This window comes from Colobus angolensis, unplaced genomic scaffold (genome assembly GCF_000951035.1).
Source record: "Colobus angolensis palliatus isolate OR3802 unplaced genomic scaffold, Cang.pa_1.0 Scaffold303, whole genome shotgun sequence".
Classification (NCBI taxonomy): domain Eukaryota; kingdom Metazoa; phylum Chordata; class Mammalia; order Primates; family Cercopithecidae; genus Colobus; species Colobus angolensis.
Window position 1 is genome coordinate 405,804 of NW_012116300.1, and position 21,698 is coordinate 427,501.

At 45.5% G+C, this 21,698-nt stretch overlaps 1 protein-coding gene across 1 annotated transcript in view; it reads right to left on the reverse strand.

The window, feature by feature from the left end:
* The window catches only part of CLUAP1 (clusterin associated protein 1), a 37,611-nt gene that overhangs the window by 13,010 nt on the left and 2,903 nt on the right, over positions 1 to 21,698 (reverse strand). The window contains exons 2-8 of the mRNA XM_011950188.1: positions 20,008 to 20,119; positions 18,737 to 18,821; positions 16,694 to 16,873; positions 12,369 to 12,464; positions 8,868 to 8,951; positions 4,140 to 4,273; positions 1,606 to 1,747 (exon numbers count right to left, since the gene is read on the reverse strand). Of these exons, the coding sequence (XP_011805578.1) occupies positions 1,606 to 1,747; positions 4,140 to 4,273; positions 8,868 to 8,951; positions 12,369 to 12,464; positions 16,694 to 16,873; positions 18,737 to 18,821; positions 20,008 to 20,119 (833 nt within the window). The remainder of the gene's footprint in view (positions 1 to 1,605; positions 1,748 to 4,139; positions 4,274 to 8,867; positions 8,952 to 12,368; positions 12,465 to 16,693; positions 16,874 to 18,736; positions 18,822 to 20,007; positions 20,120 to 21,698) is intronic.

Sequence of the window (21,698 nt, forward strand, 5' to 3'; positions counted from 1 at the left end):
TTTTTTTTTTTTTTTTTTTGAGACAGAGTCTTGCTCTGTCAACCAAGCTGGAGTGCAGTGGCATCATCATGGTTCACTCCAACTTTAAACTTCCAGGCTCAAGCAATCCTCCCATCTCAGGCTCCCAAGTAGCTGGGACAGTAAGTGTGCAACACCATGCCCAGCTAATTTATTTATTTATTTATTTGAGACAGTCTCGCTCTGCCGCCCAGGCTGGAGTGCAGTGATGCAATCTCGGCTCACTGTAAGCGCTGCCTCCTGGGTTCACACCATTCTCCTGCCTCAGCCTCCAGAGTAGCTGGGACTACAGGCGCCCACCACCACACCCGGCTAATTTTTTGTATTTTTATAGAGACAGGGTTTCACTGTGTTAGCCAGGATGGTCTTGATCTCCTGACCTCGTGATCCATCCACCTCATCTCCCAAAGTGCTGGGATTACAGGCGTGCGCCACCACGCCCGGCCTAATTTATTTTTACTTCTTTGTAGAGACGGGTCTCACTATGTTGCCCGAACTGGTCTCGGATTCTTGGGCTCCAGTGATCCTCCTGCCTAAGCCTCCCAAAGTGCTGGAATTACATCGCACCTTGCCTTGAAAATCTTTATGTGAACTGACTTAAGAAAGTTTTATTTTTGGAGACGGGATCTTGCTCTGTTGCCCAGGCTGGAGTACAGTGGCACAATCTTGGCTAACTGCAGCCTCTGCCTCCCAGGTTCAAGCGATTCTCCTGTCTCAGCCTCCCGAGTAGCTGGGACTATAGGCATGCACCACCACACCCAGCTAATTTTTTTATTTTTTATTTTTATTTTTATTTATTTATTTTTGAGACGGAGTCTTGCTCTGTCGCCCAGGCTGGAGTGCAGTGGCCGGATCTCAGCTCACTGCAAGCTCTGCCTTCTGGGTTCACGCCATTCTCCTGCCTCAGCCTCCTGCGTAGCTGGGATTACAGGCACCTGCCACCTCGCCCAGCTAATTTTTTTTTTGTATTTTTAGTAGAGACGGGGTTTCACTGTGTTAGCCAGGATGGTCTCGATCTCCTGACCTCATGATCCGCCCATCTTGGCCTCCCAAAGTGCTGGGATTACAGGCTTGAGCCACCGCGCCCAGCCTAATTTTTTTATTTTCAGGAGAGGTGGGGTTTCACATGTCGGCCAGGCTGGTCTCGAACTCCTGACTCCAAGTGATCCACCCACCTTGACCTGCCGAAGCCAAGCAAGCTTCTAAATCTGCACTTGAGGAATCAGTGGAAAATAAAATACACTTAAAAATTATTATGAATTTCCAGACGGCGACTACAGGGCCTGAAAGCAAGCACAGGCCCCATGTCGGCACAGGTTCTTATGCAGCCGCACAGGCCTCACGTTGGCCCTGTCTGTATTCTCAACTGACTAAACCTGATGAAATATGACATCAAAGATTTGACAACCCTGGAGTCCAGGGTACACTGCCAGCAAAACAAATGCATGACATGAGCAATCCTCAGACTGACCAGGGAGAAAAAACATGTACTGATTTTTTCACAACGCTATTAACAAAATGGCCTGTCACCCAATACAAAATAACACACCAGAAGGAATGGCTGAACAGAGGACAGGCTCAGCTCACCTCAAACCTTTCTTGCTCCATCCTATGATACTCTTCAAGCTGCTGCTCCAGGTAAGTCAGATTTTGAAATTTCTCCAGATAAATGTCATACTGCTTTTGTAATTCTTCCTCAGTCTTCTCATACTCATCCATAAAACATGGCCTAAAACAAGCAAATGAAATAAAAAGTGAAAGGTGAGTTAATGTGCAGTAGTTTGAAACGGGTATTCACAGTTTCAGACTCCATGGTGGCTTTCTCTGGAAACCCTTAATTAGAGAAGGGCCTTCATTCTTGTAACTGCTTACAAATATTTTCCCTCTTCTCCTTTCTCCCGCCAAAATGGACATACTTCTTTTTCATCATAAGTAAGATGTACTCTTTGTAAAAACTTGAAATAATCCTGAAGTATGTATGAAGAATGATGTAAAAATTACTGATAATCCCATCACCGGGTATAAGCATTTGCTAGCTGACATACATCGTTCCAGACTTTTCTATGCATATAGATAGGAATGCATTTTAAACAAAAATTAAATATACTAAGAAATTCTATAATCTTTTTTTTTTCATTTCAATATATCATAATGTCAGTAGAGTTAAAAATGATCAGGCCAGTGCATCGGCTCATACCTGTAACCCTAGCATTTAGGGAGGCTGAGGTAGGAGGAGGATTGAGCCTGGAGTTCAAGGCTGCAGTGAGTGAGGATCCTCTGACCTTGCCATGGCACTCCAGCCCTCCAGCCTGGGGACACACTGAGACCCCATCTCTAAAGGCAAAAAGTCACATACCAGACACATCTCTCAAAATCAACAAATATATATATTATTATCTTATTTGGGTATAATGTTCTACTGTCGGCTGGGTGCAGCGACTCACGCCTGTAATCCCAGCACTTTGGGAGGCCAAGGCAGGCGGATCAACTGAGGTCAGGAGTTTGAGACCAGCCTGGCCAACAAGGTGAAACCTCGTCTCTACTAAAAATACAAAAATTAGCTGGGTGTGGTGGCGGCTGCCTGTAATCCCAGCTAGTTGAGAGACTGGGGCAGGAGAATTGCTTGAATCTGGGAGGCGGAGGTTGCAGTGAGCTGAGATCGCACCACTGCACTCCCACCTGGGCAACAGAGCGAAACTCCATCTCAAAAAAAAAAACAACAAAAACAAAAACAAAACAAAACAAAAAAACATAAAAATCTATTTCAACTGATTTGCTGAACTTTCTCTTTTTTTCCTATTATTGACCTTAAAGGGAAAATTCTACTCTTTTAAAAATATAAGCAGATAAACTAAGAAATAATTATAATCTTTTGAACTAGAGCAAAACAAAGAGACTTTTTTTTCTGTTAAAAGGATTTGGAGCTTAACAAAAAGGAATTGATGCTGTAAAAGTGGAATGTGTCGACATCAATCTATCTGGCGGCACTGACTTCTGTTTTGTTTCCCTCTCTGAGGCTCCAGAGGTAAATAGCCAGTTTCAGGAGCGGAAGGGCCTCGGCCTTGTGCTGGGTGGGGAGGAGCCAGGGCGCTCCCTGTGGTTGTTGTCACTGCCTCCAGGTGCTGTCTCCCCACAGACCTCGGGACAGTGGCCAGGGTGTAGCCAGCCACGAACATCCAAAAAGGCAAAACATATTCGAGCAGAGCAGGCAGCTGGGAAGAGGAGGGAGCCAAGAAGAAAGAAAAATAAAGGGAGAATGAAAAGGGAGAAAGAGCAGAAGCACGGGGGAGGGAAAGAGGTGCAGAACGAAGAAGAGAACAGAGGGCTGGCACCACTACTCTCCATCGGTATTCCTGGGAAATACATTTTCAGTGAGGTAAAGTAGGAAAAAAGACGAATTACTGACTGGTGAGGAACGATCAAGGTTTAAATAAAGTCTAAAATCTATGCCAATAAAGAGGCAGGAGTATGTTTCTGTTTCTACCTAATTTATGGCAAGTTCTTAGCAGACCACGTCTGGATTTCCCCATCTGGATTCACTTACTCTGCCTTGAGTTCCAAGAAGCTATAAAAGCTTAAAGGGCAATTCAAGCATAAAGCAGTTTTCCAGACATACTGCAAGCAGTAAAGAGAATGAGTTTAGCCATCTGCTTGTTACGACAGGCAACACATGCACATTTTGAGGTGAAGATATCCTTATGTAAGTCTTTTTTTCATTGCTTAAGAAGAGTTAAGATCATATTCTATTCTCTTAAGTCTTTCTTCTAACTTTTCTTTTTTCTTTTAGAGTCGGGGCCTCGTTCTTTTGCTTAGGCTGGAGTGCAGTGATGCAACCATAGCTCAGTGCAGCCTCAACCTCCTGGGCTCAAGCAATCCTCCTGCCTCAGCCTCCCAAGTAGCTGAGATTACAGGTGTGTACCACCACACTGAGGTAATTTTTAACAATTTTTAGAGATGGGGTTTCATTATGCTGCCCAGGCTGCTCTCAAATTCCTGGGCTCAAGAGAACCCCCCACCCCAGCCTCATGAGTAGCTGAGATTTCAGACATGAGCCACCACGCTCAGTTTGTGTGAACTTTCCAGGACACTTTTCTACTCATTCTCCAAGTGTTCATATCTACCTGACACTCTGCAGAGTCTCTAGTCGCTTCTGATTTCTTTCCAGTTCTAATTTTCTCTTTTCAATTTTGGCTTCTAAATTAGCTTCATCAGAGGCCACATTATTGAGCAGGTCTTTAGTCTTCTGAACCTGTGTCTATATTTAATGGGAAATAATGAGACAAGGTAGCAGTAAAAACAGCCATCCTAACTCATAGAAGAATTCTGCAACTCTTCAGGCATGGCAACATTATGCTCAACAAACACAAAAGCAAATAAATAAAGTAGACACTTCCCCAAGCAATGACTCACTTAACCCACTAGTTCCAGGGGGAATATCACACGGGTCCAGAAAAAGTTATCTTTTTTTCCCCCATGAAAAGCAGGCATTTCTGCCCAGGGAAAGAAGTGAAGATGGAAAGACCAGTGTCCTGGTCAAGGTGGAGAGGCCTGCCGTCTTTTGTCTGGCTCACTCGGTTAGAACAAGGTACACATCAGTACCTTGTTGGTACTGGTCAGTCATTCAGGCCATGCCAATAGTTACAAACACCCGACTTACAGAATACACACACACCAAGTACTGCTAGAGGGGAGAGAAAGGAACAGCTGGTCCCAGCCCTAACCCACTGGCTGCTGGGACTGAGAGAAGGTCCCTCTTCCCTCTTCCTGGCAACAGAAGCTTGACTACAGACTAAAAATGAGAAGAAACCATGGTGAAGTCAGTGCAAAAGCAGTTCCCGCGGTGGCACTGGCCACACTGACGTGCACCAGCTCTGGAAGGGGCCCAGGGCAACAGTCAGAGAGAGGCCCTTGGGCAACAGAGGCTGAGTAAAGAACGGAAAGGGGACACTGACAATAACACAAGTCTCCCTATCCTAAGAGAAGGTTCATTTGAAGCAGGTAGAGTCACAGGTAGAGCACTGTCTTCACATGCATCTTGTCCAGTGGCCTGCCGGGTCACATGCCTGTGGTTCAGGCTCCAATCTCTTCATGAGGAATCTGGACTGCCACCCAGCTGAGCGTGGAACTGGCCCCCCAGGGTTCTGGCTTTCCAGCCCTGCATTAAGTTCCTGGTGGCCAAGGTGGGGCTTTCTCCTCCAGCACTTTGCCTATGTGTAGCATCCCGTAAAGGGGTTACTCTGTTTTCCTGCAAGTCTCTGAAAAGCTATGGGCTCCACAGAGAAATGGCCTAAGAAGCCCAGACACTCTCCACAACTCTCAGGGATGGTGTGTTTTGGAAGCAGCCACTGTTGCTGACAATGCATTTATGGTCTGATTTTTTTGGTCAAAGTACACTGGCCATTTTTAAGATACTTTCATTAAAATAATCAAATCCTTATCATCCATTTGCTGCAAGTGCCTTAAAGCCCCCGGGAGAAATGTGAGTTCACCCTTCCAGGAAGAAAGGTAGGTCTCCTTTCTAAACAACTTCAGTCAATGGCAACTATTTCCTTGAACCAAAGTCAGATTAAAACCTTGTATATTTATCCCACCTTAAACATATCTGTTCCTCAAACAAGAAAGATCCACAATGCAAAACGGCTGTGTAAACACAACAATTTTCCCTGGTTTCTGAAATAAATGGCCTGTACTTCCTAACCCCTTTTAAGTACCCATGTTGTTGTTTTGGCTTAGTTTTTAGAATGATCAAACATCACAGATATTTTCTAACAATGAAAGGAGTCTTAAGAGATTTCTAGCAAGAAATGAACCCTGTCCCCTCTTGGGTGTTCTGCGTTTAACATATTGGTGCTAAGGGCACACTCATGCCGTGCTCACCTGATTCAGTTAGAACACTGGCAAGCATTAAGAGGTATAGCACTTTTTTTTTAACTTTTAAATTTAGAAACAATCAAAAATTTACGTTAAGATCTGTTGTACAACACAAAACGTTTTTCCCAACCTAGGTGACAGTAAGTTGCTTACCAGATGTTCCAACATCCTAGATACTTTAGTGTGTATTTCCTACAAACAAGGACTTTCTCCTACATCCCCACAATACAATCATCAAAACAGGAAGCCAGCACTGACACACTACCACCATCTAACCCCAGCCCCACTCCACTGTCCCCACTTGTCCCAGTGAAGTCCCCAACAGCAGACAGGAGCTGCCTATGTGTCCAGTCATCACATCTCCACAGCCTCCCTCAGTCTGAAATGCCCCCTCAGATTTCCTTGACTTTCAGAACCTTTTCACTTTGGGAGCATACAGGCTGCTTCATCTGTGGAATGCCCCTCAGTTTGGCTTTGTCTCATTAGAGTCAGATGTGCATCGTTGGCAGGAATACTCAGAAGTGACTGCACCCTACCAGGCGTGCATCGTTTTGATTTGTTCTACAACGATGATCTTCACTTTGATCACTTGATTAAGGGGGTAACTGACGGGCTTCTCCCTGGGAAGCGACTCTTTTCCCCTCTGTAATTAATAAGTACTCTGTGGGCTGGGCACAGTGGCTCATGCCTGTAATCCCAGCACTTTGAGAGGTCAAGGCGGGCGGATCACCTGAAGTCAGGAGTTTGAAACAAGCCTGGCCAAACATGGCAAAACCCCATCTCCATTAAAAAAAGAAAAAAGATTAGCTGGGTGTGGTGGCACATACCTATAATTCCAGCTATTTGGGAGGTCGAGGCACAAGAATTGCTTGAACCCAGGAGGCAGAGGTTGCAGTGAGCTGAAATGGCGCCACTGCACTCCAGCCTGGGCAACAGAGCGTCTCAAAAATAAATAAATAAAAAAACAAAAATACAATAATTTGCCAGGTGTGGTGGTGTGCCCCAGTAATCCCAGCTACTCAGAAGGCTAAGGCATCAGAATCACTTGAACCTCATGGGCAGAGGTTGCAGTGAGCTGAAATGGCGCCACTGCACTCCAGCCTGGGTGACTGAGCGAGACTCCGTCTCAAAAAAAAAAAAAAAAAAAAGAAAAGTACTTTGTGGAAAGCTACTTTGAAACTGTGTGAATGACCTGCTCCTCCTCAGCTTCCAATATTCTTTTTTTTTTTTTTTTTTTTGAGACGGAGTCTCGCTCAGTCACCCAGGCTGGAGTGCAGTGGCATGATCTCGGCTCACTGCAAGCTCCGCCTCCTGGGTTCACGCCATTCTCCTGCCTGAGCCTCCCGAGTAGCTGGGACTACAGGCGCCCGCCACCACGCCCAGCTAATTTTTTGCATTTTTAGTAGAGACGGGGTTTCACCGTGTTAGCCAGGATGGTCTCGATCTCCTGACCTCGTGATCTGCCTGCCTCGGCCGCCCAAAGTGCTGGGATTACAGGCGTGAGCCACCGCACCCAGCCTCTTTTTTTTTTATGCCAGTGAGAACTCATGGTTTCCTATTTCATTCTATTATGCCATAAAACTAATTATTCTAACTTATTTTGATGCTTAAGTTGTCCCTACTTTGGCCAGGAGAGGCCCACTCAAGTTGACTTCTGTATGCTTGCAACAGCTCCCTTTCCTCCTTTGAGCCCTTCCTTACTTTCTTGTACTGCTCCTGCCCAACGCTGGAATCAGCCATTTACCCCTAAGAGTTCTGGTTCCTTTGGTGGAGAATGGTATTAAGCCAGGTGCTAGGTGTGCTCAGAGCTAAGAAATGTATGAGTGTGGGTGTGTCTATGTGTATGTATATAAATAAAACATATTTACATACATATGTATGTAATTCTTTAAATGTACATACATGGATATCAAAATTTATTCCTGTATCTATCTATATATTGAAAATTATGCATTTAACCAACACCTCCAATTTCAGGTTCACTCTAATTTTCTCTCTTTCCATTTTTGTGACATTTTTGTGACTTTTTTCTCCAACAGTGAGGAACGTGGCTTCCTTATCATTACCATATTTTTACTTATTTGATCCATCTGCCTTTCTGTCACCAATCTCCAAACCAGGGCTGTGGTGTCCTTCTCCCCCTGTGAGGCTCTGACTTCCTGGGCTGGGCTACCCAGGGGTTACTACAGTTCAATGACAAGAGAATTATATATTTTTAAAAACCTATGATTTTTAGAATTTTGTATAACTCATAGCAAATTCTTGTTCTATGCCTACTCTGAATGTACACAGGGGCCCCCATCTGTGTCTACTGAGTAAAATAAATCATCAATGATGACTGAGTATCTATTGTGCCTCAGAGACGAAGCTTGATATGCCCCATCGTGATTAATGTTTATAAAGACCCCACACAGATGGGAATGCAGTTCTTGCTATTTTACAGATGAGGAAAATGAGGCACAGAGAGGTTAAGTAACTTGCCTAAGATCACACAGTGGAATTCAAACCCAAGCAATCTGAGTCTAAAGTCACCCTCATGATCTGCCTTCCAACTGACTCCTTTAGATGAGAGGATAACTGATGTGGGTGAGCAGTAAACAATGGTGATCCTTCTACTTATTACAGTGCTGTCTGGAATTTAGAAAACCCTGAAATAATTTAAATACTAAGCAGTGAGGAACTGGTTAAACAAAATAAAATAGAGCATTATTTATTAAAATTCTTGAATAATTGAAAATTATCAAATTACCGAAACTGATGAATTTTTAACAACATGAGAAGTTGTTTTTTATTTATAACGAGGGGAAAAAATGATAGTAAGTGACCTAGGTATGCTCGAATGTCCTCTGAGTTTTTCATTTCCCCACTAACACATCCCTCTTTACCCAGCCTAGCTTGTTCTGTCTTGTACGGGCAAGAAATCAGTATTTTTGAATCCCAGGCATTAAAAACATCATATAAAAGCAAAGTCATCTTACCAAAATCTCTTTTATTGCAATTCTCATCACTTTTTCAGTCTCATTTATTTCCAGAGGTCTGGCAATGGCTTCTGTTCTCATTTCCTAGGGAAATGGTAAAATCATTTACAAATATTTTCAGAAAAGGAGTTCTCAAAATCAGTATTCCTAGATCTAGATGTGCCTTGTGGACTGATTCTCCAAAGTTTCATTACAACGTGAATCTCTGATGCAAAAACACTTCCACCATCACCTCCTATAGTGTCTTCCATCATCTAAGTGCCTACCCAGCCTCTCTCCAGAGCTCAAGATCCTCCTTTTCAGCCAAGGCCCATGTGACCCCAACTCTATGAGCAAAACTGAATTTAGCATCCATTATTTTTTCTCCCAAATTTACTTGCTTTTTTTTTTTTAAGAGAGAGAGGGTCTCACTATGTTGCCCAGGCTGGTCTCAAACTCCTAGGCTCAAGTGATCCACATTCCTTGGCCTCCCAAAGTGCTAGGATCACAGGCATGAGCCACTGTGCCCAGCCCCAAATGTGCTTCTTTACCTGCATTCTGTCCAGGTGACACCCAAACTAAGCACAGTTCAACTTGCTGTCAGGATCCCCTGCCAGCCTGTATAATCTTTCTTAGGATGAAGTCCCTCTCAGTTGCCTATTGCTAACAACACAACCGACAAGAACAGTTACCATGGCCCTGCCCCTAGCATGAACCATTAACCAATCAAGGGAGACATCTGTGACTATCACATCAGTGCTGAAAACTTCTGAGACATGGGATTTTAATGTGGATATAGTTATGAGGTTTGCCATAGACAATGTTTGCGTGACTCCAAAATTCATATGTTGAAACTCTAACCCATGATGTTAAGAGGTGAGGCCTTTAGTAGGTGATTAGCTCGTAAGAGAAACCCTGGGGAGATCCCTCACCCTTGCTGCCATGTGAGGAACCAGCAACAAGGCAACATCTGTTAGGAACATACCCTCGCCAGACACTGAATCTGTTAGTGCTTTCATCTAGACCTTCCCGATCTCCAGAACCATAAGAAACAAATCTGTTATTCACAAGTCACACTCAGCTTATTGTGTTTTGTGACGGCAGCCTGAATGGAGTAAGACAAGGTTCCTAGAGCACTGTGTCAAAACTCGTCTTGTGCTTCCTTTCTTCCATGGTGCACCTGCACATGCTGGTGGGAACGGCTGAGGGCAGGGTGATGACTTAGTCAAGGAAGCAGAATTCAGTGCCTTGCCTGTGACTGGGGCTGCACCTCAGTAAATGTTTACTGAATGAAAGAAAAACAAACATTGGATAGGGGCTCTTCCTCAGATCATGACTACATACAGAATTGGAAAAGTACTACATTCAGGGTCTCTTGGTTTCCTTGGGAACAGTTCTGCCACTGGTTACTTCATCATTCTTTACAGGATGGTGCTGAAAGAGTCCCTGTGGGATGGAAGTGAAGTCTCACAGTGATGCCACAGCTCTAGTGGCAATCAGCAAGTGGCCAGCTCCTGTCTCTGGGTCTCTTAGAGACACACACAGACATATGTACACCACTGCACTAGAAACAGAACAGGAGAAAGCCTGGAGGTGCCTTATTCATCAACTGAATTAGCTAGAAGATGTCAGTGGCAGTTTCATTCTGCCAACCACACTTCATCGGGTGGCAACTGCCAGGTCAATATATGATGAGCAGGCATAGCAACCTGGCACCTAAGCCCCTCTTCCCCAGACTTCCACTTCCGGTTTGCTCCCAGGGTATGCCAAACATAGGCAAGGCAGTGAGAGAGAGAAGCCATGGCTGGCATTCCTGATAGGAAGTGAATGAAAGAAATTCATTTAATTAAGCAGTAGATTGAGCACATATGCTTCAAGTGCCATAAATTTTTTTTTTTTTTTTTTTTTTTTGAGACAGAGTCTTGCTCTGTCACCCAGGCTGGAGTGCAGTGGCATGATCTCGGCTCACTGCAAGCTCCGCCTCCCGGGTTCACGCCATTTTCCTGCCTCAGCCTCCCCAGCAGCTGGGACTACAGGTGCCCGCCTCCCCAGCAGCTGGGACTACAGGTGCCCGCCACCACGCCTGGCTAATTTTTTGTATTTTTAGTAGAGATGGGGTTTCACTGTATTAGCCAGGATGGTCTCGATCTCCTTATTTCGTGATCCGCCCGCCTCAGCTTCCCAAAGTGCTAGGATTACAGGCGTGAGCCACCGCGCCCGGCCCAAATGCCATAAATCTTTACAGGTAAGGATTAAACACTACTCCACTCTAGGCCAGACGCAGGGGTTCACGCTTGTAATCCCAGCACTTTGGGAGGCTAGAGGAAGGCAAATCACTTGAGATCAGAAGTTTGAGACCAGCCTGGCCAACATGATGAAATCCTGTCTCTACTAAAAATACAAAAATTAGCTGGGCCTGGTGACACACATCTGTAATCCCAGCTACTTGGGAGGCGGAGGAAGGAGAATCACCTGAACCTGGAGGCGGAGGCCGTAGTGAGCCAAGATTGAGCCACTTCACTACAGCCTGGGCAACAGAGTGAGACCATCTCAAAAAAAATAACAAAATTTAAAAAATAAAAAATAAACACCACTCTACTCTTAAACAGCTGCTTAAATGTAGGTGATGGCACATACTTCTTGGCTGGCATTGGCTGCAACAAGGATTGCAAATCAAATCAGTCTCCATTGCAACATCAACTTCAGCTGACTGGAAGTGACACAAAGATCGCTGGTCCCAAACTCTGCTGTTAGAATCACCCGGGAGAATCTGAAAACTCCCAGTGCCCAGGTCACATTCCATAACAAGGACCCCAGAGTTAAAGACAGGCTTCAGAAGTCTTTAGAGGTCCCCAGGTGTTTGTTGGATAGCAAGGTCTGGGAACTGCAAGCTCAGAAGATCATTTTTGAGAAGAATGCTGAAGCAGGGCACACCAGAAAAAAGCATCATGACCAACAAAGTCTGCCAGGGCACAACAAGGACAGCTCAGTCACATGCCATGGAGCTGCCACTACTAAACAAGAAGTTAAAGATAGATCAGTGCTAGGCACGGTGGCTCATGCCTGTAATCCTAGCACTTTGGGAGGCCGAGGCAGGCGGATCACGAGGTCAGGAGATCGAGACCATCCTAGCCAACATGATGAAACCCTGTCTCTACTAAAAATACAAAAAACTAGCCGGGCGAGGTGGCGGGCGCCTGTAGTCCCAGCTACTCGGGAGGCTGAGGCAGGAGAATGGTGTGAACCCGGGAGGCGGAGCTTGCAGTGAGCCGAGATCGCACCACTGCACTCCAGTCTGGGCGACAGAGTGAGACTCCATCTCAAATAAATGAATGAATGAATGTAGACCAGTGCCCACCAGAAGCAGGAAGGGCATCTAACATCCTGTATCACCTTTCCACACATTAGCTCATTCAACCAGGTATATTTCATTAAGTCAGAACTGAAAAGGAAGAAACAGAATTGAAAAAGAAAACCTTGAAGAGAAAATCCGCATAGTTAAGGAAGTATTGGAATGCTCACCCTCAATTCTACTTCCATGCCGAGCAAGTCATACAGAGATGCTCCTTTGGAGGTGATTTCAGACGCAAGCTGCCTGGCTGCCTTCAAATCTGCAATCTGGAAGGAAAATAACAAAAACAGAAACCTCAGCAACAGATTTTTTTTAATAGAGACAGGGTCTTGGCTATGTTACCCAGGCTCCTCTCTAACTCCTGGCCTCAAGCGACCCTCCTACCTCAGCCTCCCAAAGTGTTGGGATTATAGGCAGAACCACCATGTTCAGCCAGTCACAGATTTCTTTCTTTTTTTTTTTTTTCTGAGACAGACGGAGTTTCGCTCTTGTTGCCTAGGCTGGAGTGCAATGGCGCGATCTTAGCTCACTGCAATCTCCACCTCCCGGGTTCAAATAATTTTCCTTCCTTAGCGTCCCAAGTAGCTGGGATTACATGTATGTGCCACACGCCCAGCTAATTTTGTATTTTTAGTAGAGACAGGGTTTCTCCATGTTGGTCAGGCTGGTCTTTAACTCCCGACCTCAGGTGATCCACCCACCTCGGCCTCCCAAAGTGCTGGGATCACAGGAGTGAGCCACCGCGCCCAGCCAGCCAGATTTTTAACATGCACTTAACCACCAGCCTGTTCACGTCAGTTCCCACCTTTGGTTGGGACACGTGACCACAAACATGTGCTTCCCCAGTCACACGCTCACAGGCTGCAGGACATACACTCAAGAAATGATCATCTAAGTACTAAAGAGACCAATTCCAGGATGCCTAGGTCTCTCCAAAGAACCTAATGTCACATCAAACTGAAGCCCCAACCAGGAGGGCATGGCTGGGAGAAAGCCCACATGCCTCCTACTTGGACTCTGTCACAGTAGAGGGTATCCGGCAGCAGCAGAGTAACCACATGAAGGGACAGCCTGAGAGACACATATCCTCTTGCAGCAGCCTGACGGCCTGTGTTTTGTACCCCCCTGTCCTCCTTCTCTGCCTCCGACTTTCCTCCACAGGCTTGGAGAGTTTCAAATGGGGTGGCACCCACTAAGGACTTACAATGGTTCCGGGCTCCACAGAGGGGCAGCTGTTGCCAGGAAGGCGATGACAAGCACAATGAGGATTTAGCACCGATCCCTTTGCACAGGCTTCTTAGGATGCGCGTGTCACCCCCTCTTCCTGGAATATGCTAACTCTTCTAATGAGCCCAAATGTAAACGTCTCCCTGCTCTGCTCACTCTCCCTCTCTCCTGGACAACTAATCCCCACATTCTGGCTCTCATTTTTAACCCACTAGCAACAACTCTCCCTCTTCATTCGCAGCTGATGGCTTTGATAGCTTGCTTCCCTCTTCCTTAGTCCTCCAGTATCCAGCCTGCTCTGGCTCTAGCTGCTTTTCTTCCCTTCCGAGCAGCACATCCCCAGACTTCGTTGCAGGAGTCTGTCACCTTCTCTGCTTCTCAACAGTGGAGCGAGTCAGAGTTTCATCCCAGGACCCCCTGTCTTTTCTGCTGGCTCTGCTCCTACCCACATGGCTTTAATACCATCTGTGTGCTGATTCCTCCCCTAGCTCCCAGATCCAGCCTGGGCTTTCCCGGGGCTCTAGTCTCACATACTAGCTACCTGCGCACCATCTCCACCTGGACAGCCAATGGGCGTGGCAAATGGAGCATGTCCAGAACCTTCTCTGCTTCAGTACATGGCAACTTCATCCTTCCAGGGGCTCACATAAAAAACTTCAGAGCAGTGATGTCTAATATAGTAACCACTAGCTACATGTGGCCATTTTCACTTAAATTACTTAAAAATTAAAGAAAATGCAGAACCTAACTCAGTTCCTCAGTTGTGCTCGCCACATGTGGTCAGTGGTTCCCGTAGAGTACAGCACAGAGGTGGAACACATCCACGAGCTCTGCAACCTCTGCCACACGGCTGCCCCAAGACCTTGCCTGTAGCACCTGGCTTACTCTCAACCCACGCCTCATCCCATGAGATCTACCATCAAAATATGCCCCAATCTCTAGACGCTTCTGCTGACAAGTGTCGCTCCTGGTTAAAAACCCATGTGTGAGGCCAGGTGCAGTGGCTCACGCCTATAATCCCAGCACTTTGGGAGGCCGAGGCAGGCAGATCACCTGAGGTCAGGAGTTTGAGACTAGTTGGCCGACATGGTGAAACCCCATCTCTACTTAAAAAAAAAAAAAAATACAAGGCCGGGTGCAGTGGCTCATGCCTGTAATCCTAGCACTTTGGGAGGCCGAGGCAGGCGGATCACCAGGGTTGGGAGTTCAAACCAGCCTGACCAACATGGAGAAACCCTGACTCTACTAAAAGTACAAAATTAGCTGGGCGTGGTGGCGCATGCCTGTAATCTCAGCTACTCAGGAGGCTGAGGCAGGAGAATTACTTGAACCTGGGAGGCAGACATTGGGGTGAGCTGAGATTGTGCCATTGCACTCCAGCCTGGGCAACAAGAGTGAAACTCCATCTCAAAAAAAGAAAAAAAAAAAAAAATTAGCCGGGTGTGGTGGTGTGCGCCTGTAATCCCAGCTAGTTAGGAGGTTGGCGCAGGAGAATCTCTTGGACCTGGGAAGCGGAGGCACAGTGAGCCAAAATCGTGCCATTGCACTCCAGCCTGGGCGATAGAGTGAAACTCTGTCTCAAAACAAAACAAAACTAAACATCTACGTGTGACTTTTCAAGCCCAACCATAGACAATAACAAGGCCTCACCCAGCAGGCCTCACAGGGGAAGCTTTCTTCCCTGCACCAGACTTGGAGCTCGGCCAGCACACTGTGGTTTCAGGCACCCTGCGTGGCCACACTCCTAGGTACATTCCCAGCCCCAGGGCCTTCATTTCTAGGTCTCCTGCTCTGAGGCCTTGGGCTTAACTAAAGGCTTAACCTTTATTTCTGGCTTGCTGCTGTGGTGGCTCCCTGACACCTGACAGCACCTCTCCCACCACCACTCTGCTCAAAGCCATGGTCACCCCTCACTCTCCAAACAGGTTCGCTGCTTCCAGCCCTGCCTCCCGCTTCAGTCTGATGGCAGCTCAGCAGCCAGAGCAACCCTTTTGATGGGAAATAAGCATAGAAGACTCTGCTTGGATCCCAGTGATTCCCACCTCAGAGGCAAAGCAAAGGCTTTCCAGGGGCTTCCCAGGCACTAGAGGGTCTGTCACTCCCAACCCTCATCACATTGCCTCCTTGCTTTTTCTCAAACACACAAAACACATTCTTTTTTTTTTTTCCCCCCAGACAAGGTCTTGTTCTGTTGCCTAGGATGGAGAGCAGTGGCCTGAACATGGCTCGACTGCCTGGGCTCAAGAGATCCTCTCACCTTAGCCTCCTGAGCAGGTGGGACCACAAGTGTGCACCATCACGCCTTGCTAATTTTCTTCTTTATTTGGTAAAAATGGCATCTCCCTATGTTGCCCAGGTTGGTCTCGAACTCTTGGCCTCAAAGGATCCTCTCACCTCAGCCTCCCAAAATGCTTGGCTTACAGAAGTGAGGCACTGCACCCAGCCCCAAACAAATTCTCATCCTGAGACACCCTGTCGCCACCCGCCAACTGCACAACTCACTCTTTCCCTCCCTCAGATCTCTGCTGGAAACACCACCAATCTATGAGGACTTCCTGATCGCCCTATTTAAGATCACCCCGGGCAGCATCCATCCCCATCCCAGCTTATTACTCTCTGCAGACCGCACTGCATCTGACCTTCCACACCTCTTACATTACTGTTCACAGTCTGACTCCTCCAACTAAAGAGCAGACACACACGATTTCTGTCCTTTTTGTTCACAACTGTATCCCCAGTGCTTGAATGCTACCTGACAAATACTAAGCTTTTTTTTTTTTTTTTTTTGAGACGGAGTCTCGCTCTGTCGCCCAGGCTGGAGTGCAGTGGCCGGATCTCAGCTCACTGCAAGCTCCGCCTCCCGGGTTTAGCCATTCTCCTGCCTCAGCCTCCCGAGTAGCTGGGACTACAGGCGCCCGCCACCTCACCCGGCTAGTTTTTTGTGTTTTTTTTTTAGTAGAGACGGGGTTTCACTGTGTTAGCCAGTATGGTCTCGATCTCCTGACCTCGTGATCCGCCCGTCTCGGCCTCCCAAAGTGCTGGGATTACAGGCTTGAGCCACCGTGCCCGGCCATACTAAGCTTTTAATAAATAGTTGAATTACTGGACTGCGAATTTGCCTTTATCCAAACGCTGATGAACACAAAACTGACAAACTGCCCTCAGTTGAGGAGGAAGAAAAGCAGTGGAGCTGTAGCAGACTCCTTCCATTTCAGAGTTCAAGAAATCAGTGCTCCATCGCTCACTACAAGGCTTTCGTTGTCCTTACCTTTGAGCCAAGATCAAACTTGAATTTGTTGACATCTTCCTCTACTATTTCAGAGTCCTCCATCCCCTTGGTCTTCATAGCATTATAAAGGACAGATGTGATCTTCAACAGTTCTTTTACTGCATACCCATCTGCTTGATAAAGCTTCTTAGTGTTGAGTTTTATATGTGCCTTGGTGGCCTATTTTTAGATCAAAAAAAAAAGGTTGAGGGCCCTTTCCACGTAATGTCTAAACCAAATCCCATGTAGGTAAGTTGAAAATGCCTCTGCTGACAACTGGGATACAACCTAATAAGAGTAAGCATTCAAGTGACTCAAACATTGTGAGTGGGTATATAAACTGGGACAATCTTGATGGAAAGCAACTTGGTAAAAGACACCAAAATTACAAATGCACATATCTTTTGATCCAGCAATTCCAAATCTAAGAACTTATTCTAGGGACACACTCAAACACAAACAAAATGAGACGTACAGGTTACTTATTATAGCATTGTTTCAAACAGCAAAGCTTGAGACAACCTAAAAGCCTACCTATATAAATTACATAAATTTTGGCATATCCATGCAAACAATACCACTCAGGTATAAACAGAATGAGGAAATTCTATATGTATTTGGAAAGTTCTCTAAAATATACCATCAAGTAAAACAAGATGCTAAACACCTTGTAGTGTATGGTAAGTACATCAAGTAGTATACAGTACCATTTGTGTAAAATAAAGGAAAAACTTTTTATTTGCACATACACACACACACACACACACACACTCTGGAAGAGATTTAAAATAGTGATTATTTGGAATAGAACTCCGCCCAGGGCAGATAGTGTAGAAAGTCATTTTACTCCATTTTGTTACATAATGTTTTTAATTAATTCATTAATTTTTTTAAAGATGGCATCTCACTCTAGTCACCTGGGCTGGAGTGCAATGACATGATCATGGCTTACTGCAGCTTCAACCTCCCGGGCTCAAGCAATCCTCCCACCTCAGCTTCCCAAGTAACTGAGACTACAGGCACCTGTCACCAGGCCCACCTAATTTTTTTTTTAATTTATTTTTTGTAGAGACAGGATCTTACTACATCACCCAGGCTGTTCTCAAACTCCTGAACTCAAGCTATCCTCCCACCTTGGCCTGCCAAAGTGCTAGGATTTACAGGCATGAACAACCACGCCCAGCCTACTTTCAATTTGTGAGCCATGAAATATGTTACCTATTCAAAAATAAAGAAACAAAATTCTTTTTTTTTTTTTTATGGAGTCTCGCTCTGTTGCCCAGGCTGGAGTGCCATGGTGTGATCTCAGCTCACAGCAAGCTCCGCCTCCTGGGTTCACACCATTCTCCTACCTTAACCTCCCGAGTAGCTGGGACTACAGGCACCCGCCACCACACCCAGCTAATTTTTTGTATTTTTAGTGGAGACAGGGTTTCACCCTGTTAGCCAGGATGGTCTCAATCTTCTGACCTTGTGATCTGCCTGCCTTGGCCTCCCAAAGTGCTGGGATTACAGGCGTGAGCCACCATGCCTGGCATAAACAAAATTCTTAACAAATAATGAATTAAAAGACAAACAAACAAAAAGAACTTCGCTGGTGAAATGGCGCCACAGAAACCCAGTAATGGAATGGTTTTAGAAAGCAAACTCAGGCCAGATGCGTGGTGGCTCACATCTGTAATCCCAGCACTTTGGGAGGCCAAGGCGGGTGGATCACTTGAGGATGGGAGTTTGAGACCAGCCTGGCCAACATGGTGAAACCCAGTTTCTATTAAAAACACAAAAACTAGCCAAGTGTGGTGGCATGTGCCCGTAATTTCAGCTACTCAGGAGGCTGAGACAGGAGAACCCCCAGGAGGCGGAGGTTGCAGTGAGCCAAGATTGTGCCACTGCACTCCAGCCTAGGCGAGAGAATGAGACTCCATCTCAAAAAAAAAAAAAGAAAGAAAAATTCAATTACTCAGTTTGAAAGTAGCCCTAACGAGGAGTCATCCTTTCTAGTTTACTTAATTTTACAACTCCACAAAATAAGTGTCCACTAACCATGAACTGGGCAACTGCCTTAATGAAGAAAACTCGGTCCTGTTCGGTGTCCACGTCAGGCGGGATGTCAGTCTGGGGCTCATACCTATCAGAGAGGTAAGAGGAGACAGCACAGGTTAACCAAAGAGACACTCCACTAAAGAGAATGTGGGCAACTGCGAGGACAGCAGGTCTGGAACAAAGCTCTCCAAGTCCCCAAGTGTGACAGTAAGATCAATGCAAACTTCAAAAGTAAAACCAAAATACCAAGGGAGTAAATCCTCATCTAAGAACAAAAGATTTCAAAAACTAAACGTGGGTCTCAGCTTATAAAATTAAATCTCTCTCAGACCTCGACATGTCATGAAATTAATCAGAACTGCTACCCCGGCTGACAGCCCTTGACTCAGAGATCAGTGCTAGGGCTGATTAGTCAGCTCTAAGCAGCAGCAGAGTTGACAAAGTTATTTTCTTCAAGGTATTGATACCGGGGTCAGCAGACTGCAGCCTCCAACCTGTACAGCCTCCAAGCTGAGAACTCTTTTCACATTTTAAGAAAAAGAAGAGACACAATACAGATCGTATGCAGTCTCTGAATTTTATGTTTAGCAACAGGTAAAACGTTTATTATCTGGTCCTTAACAGAAAAAGCTGCCAACCCTGAATCATATATCATATTCAATTTTTCACAGAAAAAGAAACCTACATTATGTCTAATCCAGTGTATTGATTAGAATGTGCAAAAAGGTCCCTGTCACTCTGCAGTGAGGGGCTGAAGAGCAGCCTGGCCCAGCACCCTACTGAGGAATGGTCATTCTCCTTTCACCACTTCCTGGTATATTTCCCTCTCCCACAGCATTTTTTAAACTCCACTGATTTTTTTTTTTTTGAGACACAGTCTCAATCTGCCCGGGCTGGTGTGCAGTAGCATGATCAGCAGCACTGCAGCCTCAAACTCCCGGGATCAGGTGATCCTCCTGCCTCAGCCTCCTGAGTAGCTGGAACTATGAGTGTGCACCCCCCACGCTCAGCTAACTGTTGTTTTGTGTGTGGAGACAGGGTCGTGCTATGTTGACCAGGCTGGTCTCGAATTCCTGAGATTATAAAGTGCTGGGATTATAGGAACGAGCCACTGTGCCCAGCCACAGCTACGTTTTAACAGATTACAATTGCGTCTGTCAAACTCAAACAACTCTTCCTTTTGCAGCATCACAACTATGTCCTGTTTTCTAGGTGACTAACAAATAAAATCCAGTATTCACTCTTAGACGTCCATAAAGTGTAGTTCTAACCTTTTCACAAGCCAGAGAAGCACTTCAGATACAAGTCCAAAATTGGGTGTACAGAAATTTTCCATAGAAATATGTCGAGGGTATCCCAGGGCTCTCATCATCTCTGTGAAATCTGTCCAAGGAAAAATACAATTCATTCAGTTCCCCGTCACACAGCAACTACTTGTTAACTTAGATATTGTCTTTACCTTTCCTTCTTATTTCCAACCTACTGACAGCTTTAGGGATTATCTGTCAACTTTCTACGAGGGAACGTAAAAAAGAGATAAAATTTAAAATAACAAAAATGCTACCTAAAAAGCATGTAAGTTCATGTATAGATGGCTATACATGAAAATAGAATTGAGGGATTGGCTGTGAATTTCATTTCTCTCTTTAATATCTCATTTCTTTTTACTGCTAAAAGTAAGAAACACCTGTCCTTATAAAATGTCATGCAGAAAAAGTATTTTTAAATGTCAACAGTGGTTTGACTCAAATTCAGCTGATTAAAAATTATTTTAAAATGTTAACAGTGGTTTTTTTTTTTTTTTTTTTTTAGAGACGGAGTCTGGCTCTGTCAACCAGGCTGGAGTGCTGTGGCCGGATCTGAGCTCACTGCAAGCTCCGCCTCCCGGGTTCATGCCATTCTCCTGCCTCAGCCTCCCGGGTAGCTGGGACTACAGGCACCGCCACCTCGCCCGGCTAGTTTTTTGTATTTTTTTAGTAGAGACGGGGTTTCACCATGTTAGCCAGGATGGTCTCGATCTCCTGACCTCGTGATCCGCCCGTCTCGGCCTCCCAAAGTGCTGGGATTACAGGCTTGAGCCACCGCGCCCGGCCAACAGTGGTTATTTCTGAGGGGAATCGGTAGCAAGACATTCGTGTTTCTGAGTTGTCTTTTTTTTAAATTTTAGTGAGCATATAGGACCCAAATAACACAAGTTTTAAAGATCAGTTGCCATGTATTTAGGGAAATCTTAAATACAGTGGTTGAACTACACAACCATGTTTAGATTTATTACAAAACAGATTAAGAAATAGTAATACTAATACTTGTTCATCCATAGGTTGGGGTCACCTCAGGAAAAGCATTAGTGCTTTCAAGAGAGCAGGACTTGGAAATGAACACCACAAACATTGTTGAGCTCCCATGATGTACCAAGATTTACATTCAGTGTGCTTCCTGGTTATTTAAGGTCTGTCTGCACTCTTCTTGAAGATCTGTGTTCAAAATGGTCCATCAATGTTCACAAATAACCTACCCAGGTACTGGAAGGCAGGTCAGACTTCGCAAGACAATGGAAGAAAAAGTGTGAGCATAGGAAACAGCAAAGTCACAAAGACTCTGTAACTGTTTTCTGGGAAATGTGAATATGGAGATCAAAAAAAATAGCTGGGTGTGGTGGTGCATGCCTGTGGTCCCAGCTATTAACCAGGAGGTTGCAGTAAGCTGAGATCATGTGACTGCACTCCAGCCTGGGTGACAGAGTGAGACCCTGTCTCAGAAACAAAAACAAAAAAAGGCCAGGCGCGGGTGGTTCATGCCTATAATCTCAGCACTTTGGGAGCCAAGGAGGGTAGATCACCTGAGGTCAGGAGTTCAAGACCAGCCTGGCTAAAATGGTGAAACCCCACCTCTACTAAAAATACAAAAGTTGCTGGGCACGGTGGCTCACGTCTGTAATCTCAGTACTTTGGGAGGCCGAAGC